The 4441-nt window shown below is 40.0% G+C and overlaps 1 protein-coding gene across 1 annotated transcript; it reads left to right on the top strand.

Annotated features, from left to right (window-relative positions):
• Nucleotides 1–2638: 2638 nt before the first annotated feature.
• LOC102254322 (Krueppel-like factor 17) lies at nucleotides 2639–3844 on the top strand. Its single transcript, XM_005856354.1, has one exon. The coding sequence runs from the start codon at nucleotides 2639–2641 to the stop codon at nucleotides 3842–3844; it is 1206 nt and encodes a 401-aa protein (XP_005856416.1).
• The last annotated feature ends 597 nt before the right edge of the window (nucleotides 3845–4441 follow it).

Genomic DNA, 4441 nt, shown 5'->3' with positions numbered 1-4441 from the left:
TTCATCCATGTTTTTAGTATGAAGTGTAAGAACTTTTATCTCCCCCCGGATCCTAAAGATCGTCTCCTGTTTTGTTCTACAAGTTTTATAGTTTTACACTTTACATTAATTTCATGATCTACTTTGAGTTAGTTTTATATAACATGAGACTTACATTTCAATCCGTTTTTTTTTTTTGCTTACAGATGTACAATAATCCCAGCTTAATTTGTTGAAAAATCTATTTTTTCTATTTAATTGCTTTTCTATCTTTATCAGAAATAAATTGGGCATATTTATTTGTTTCTATTTCATAGTTCTTTATTCTCTTCTATTAATATACATCTCTATTCTTTGGCCAAAACCACACAATCATGATTACTGGACTGAACAGTATTGTACTGCATCATAGCTGCACAACAAGTTTTGAAATTGATAGATCATTCCTTACACTTTAGTCTATTTCAGAATTGTTTTATATATTCTAATCTCTTTTCCTTTTCATATAAGTTCCGCGGTATTTCTAAAAAAAAAGAAAAAAAAGGAAAAAAAAACCTCACTAAGATATTGGTTGGAATTGCATTAAATAATGTAAATCAATTTGGGTATAATTGGCATCTTTATTGTATTGAGTCTTCCAAACAGTTTATTTATGTCTTTTTAAATTATTTCATCAGCACTTTATAGACTTCAGTATACAAGTCCTGTTGTTTGGATAGATTTATCTAAGTGTTTAATATTCTTTTTAAGTGTTTGTAAATGCTATTATATCTTGAAGTTTGATATTTGCATATTAATTTTTAGTGTATAGAAATAAAATTCACTGCTGTGCATTTATTTTGTGTCTTGTGACCTTACTAGAATCATTTATTAGTTGCAAGATTTTTTTATATATATTCATTGGGCTTTCTATAAGATCATCTGCAAATAAGAACTTATTTCTTGAAAGAAAAATACCACATGATCTCACTCATTTATGGATAATAAAGACCATTATAAACTGATGAGCAAAAATAGATACAGAGGCAGAGCAGCATCGAATAGACTGTCAAACTACAGCGGGAAGGCCGGGGAGGGTTGGGGGACAGTAAGGGGGCGTAAGAGATCAACCGAAGGACTTGTATGCATGCATATAAGCATAACCAATGGACACAAGACACTAGACTAGGGGTTAGGGGAGGCCGGGGGAATGTCAAGGGAGGGGAAAAAAAAGTAGACCTATGTAATACTCTTTGTAATACTTTAAGCAATAATAATACAAAAAAGAATTAAAAAAAAAGAACTTATTTCTTCCTTTCCAATTTATAGGCCTTTATTTATTCTATGCTGCTTGCAGTGATTAGAACTTCCAGTTTTATGTTGAATATCAGTAATTAGAGAAAACATCTTTGCTTTGTCAATTAAATTATCTTAGGGAAAAATATTTACTTGTTCACTATTAATTATGGTGCTACCTGTAGGTTTTTGTAAATGTTACTTTTGAAGTTGAAAAATTTCCTCTCTATTCATATTTCTTTTTATTTTTTTATCATGAGTGGGTGTTGAATTTTGTGAAATTATTTTCTGTATAAGTTGATATGATTATATGATTTCACTGTATTAACCTTATTGATATGGTGGATTATACTAACTAATTTTCAAATGTTGAATGATGCTTGTATCACTGGAATAAATCTCTCTTAGCCACCACTCATAATTTTTTCTATATATCGTTGAATTCTGTTTGACAATATTTCTTTTCCCATCTTGCTATTGATTACTCAAACATTATTATAATTCCATATTGGTTTACCTATAATGTTTTTAAGTCTTACCTATGTGTAGCATTTTTTAGTGGTTGCTCTAGATATTTGTTATCTATATAAAGCTTATAACATTCTACTGATGTTAAGTTTTACCAATCCAAGAGAAGAAAACATACCTCCCTTATGTCCCTTTTTTATCATATATTTTTTATAAATGTTCCTTCTATATATGAAGAACCACATTAGTTATAATTTTAGCTTCAACCATCAATCATAATTTAGAAAAATCAAGTGTAGAAGAAAAGACTGTTTTATTTATCCATAGTTTTGCCCTTTACATTATTATTTCTTCCCTCCTAATATCTAATTCCTGAAGCCGGTCCATCCTTGCTGCTTGACACAGTCGCTGCAGGGAAGAAACATCTGCACAGCATATGTTTCAAGGGACCTGGCGTATATGACATACTGTTCTTAATATGTTTGCTCACCTTCTTGGCGCTATGTGTTTTAACCAAGGTCACCTCTCCAAGAAAGGTTGTTTCCCCAGGTAGGGATTTTTCCCTGAAGTTAGGGAGGGAATAAAACCTCTTAACTAAATGCCAGGAGGGTAGTTAATCACTTTAACTAGGAACAATCACCCTTAAGCTACATAATCTTTACTCCCTGGAATGGAGATAAGAAACGCCCTAACCTTTGGAATAGAAATTGACAGGATTAAAATCAACTGGTATAAATACAGATGTAACAAGACAATAAAACACAGAACCTGGCTGGAGATCCTGGCTAAAGAACCTGGCTAGGCTGCTGATCACCTGAACACTGTCTCAGTGTCATTCCTTCTTCGCTGACTCGGTCCACACCTTTGGGAACCCCTGGACCTGCTAGGGTTGGACCCCAACGACACGCGACCTGTGATGCCGAGCAGCGCGGCTCAGCTCGGCCCCGAGGTGGCCCAGACTCACACACAGTCCCTGGCGCACGGATCCCAGGCAGAGATGGAGCGAGCAAACCCTTGGCCAGAGGCTCCCCACCAGGATACTGACAAGTTGATGTGTGTCTCAAATATGTCCCCATCACCCGAAAGCAGTGGAGTGCACACCTCTTGGAACTGTGAGTCATCAGGCATTCAACACCTCCTCCAGAGTCCACAGATGGAGAGGATGCCCTTGGCTTCTGCCCAGGAGCCCAGGCAGATTGCAGATGAAATGGGGCCACAGTTTAGTGTGTTGCTGCCTAAGGATAGTGTGAACTATTGCCCCCAAGTGACTTTCCCTCCTTCCCAAATGATTTACTGTCAGAGAATGTCTCCCTCTCAACCAGGAATGATGATTTTCAACAGGTCCCAGATGATGTCCTTTGGAGAGCCCAATATTCCAGGGATGGCCATGAACTTCAGTGGGAATCTGAGCATGCCCCACAATGGGCCACCAGTCACAATGTCCCACATGAAGACACCAACAATGCATTATTCTGGCGACCCTACAGTACCTTCTAATAGAGACTGTTTAACACCTCAAATGTTATTGCCTGCCACTGTGCCTTCTGCTGTGGGCCAGGCTGGGTTCCCCTCTTTGGCTCAGATGTTACCCCCTAGAGATCCCCACAACTGTGGAATGCCCCCAGATGGCTCCCCATCATTGCTGACTTTAGAATCCCAGGACTCTTTTGTTAGCCAGCCAGCCTCCCAGGAAGACCCCTTCCTACCCGAGCAGCCTATACCTGCGCCACAAAGAGCAGAGCAGAATTGTGAGGCCTCAGAAAGGGCTTACAGGAGCAGATCCCAGATTGCAAGGCCTTACTGCTGCCAGTATGAGAACTGTGGGAAAGCTTACACCAAGCGCTCCCACCTCCTGAGTCACCAACGCAAACACACAGGTGAGAGGCCCTATAAATGTCAGTGGGAAGGTTGTACGTGGTCTTTCTTCCGTTCCGATGAGCTTGGACGACATATGCGGATACACACCAGATACCGGCCACATAGATGTGATCAGTGCAGCCGAGACTTCATGAGATCTGACCATCTCAGGCAACACCAAAGGACTCATCTGCGGGTGCCAGAATCCCCCAATCCACAGGCCAACGATGAAGAGAGAGCTGGTCCTCCTGCTTCTGATCTTTAGGTCAACCTCCTCTTCCCTTCATTTTGGCTTCTCCACTCAGATCCTGCTTGCCTCTGACCAGCTAGTCTCTTTAGTAGGTATAGGCTTATTTGCAGACCGAGAAAGATTGCGAGGCAGTGTTGAGTGAAGCCCATATGAGCTGGACCCCATCAGGGACTCTTCAAAAACTGTCTTGGATGCCCTTACCTCTTTGGGGCCACCTACTGTTGCTGAGTTTAGCTACATGGAAAGATGAAGCAAAGTAGAGATTGGGAGCTTTATTAAAAAGCTCTTTATGTCACTCCCCAACTTAAAACTCTTCAGTGACTCTCCTTTGCCTGCTATAAAAAAACCCAAGGTTCTTATCTTGGTCTTCCACAGTTTCCAGAGCCAGGCTATGTTCAAATCTTGACTATGCCGCTTACTAGCCATGAGACCTTGGCCAAGGTCTTCTAGTAAGTGAAAAAAATATTAGTGGACCGTTTGGGACACATCTTATGTCTTGACTCAGATTCTGTCCAGAACTCACCAGACACATGCCCAGAGTTTGTCTCCTCCCACCACTTCCAGACTTGGATGGAATGTCCCACCACAGGGCATGGGATCTGGCATTTCAAG

Source organism: Myotis brandtii, unplaced genomic scaffold (genome assembly GCF_000412655.1).
Source record: "Myotis brandtii unplaced genomic scaffold, ASM41265v1 scaffold1021, whole genome shotgun sequence".
In the NCBI taxonomy this organism is placed as follows: domain Eukaryota; kingdom Metazoa; phylum Chordata; class Mammalia; order Chiroptera; family Vespertilionidae; genus Myotis; species Myotis brandtii.
Note: the sequence above shows the minus strand (reverse complement) of the source record. Positions and strands in the feature narration are given on the sequence as shown.

Coding starts and splice junctions, on each gene's coding strand:
- LOC102254322 (XM_005856354.1), top strand. CDS start 2,639: ATGCCGAGCAGCGCGGCTCAGCTCGGCCCCGAGGTGGCCCAGACTCAC.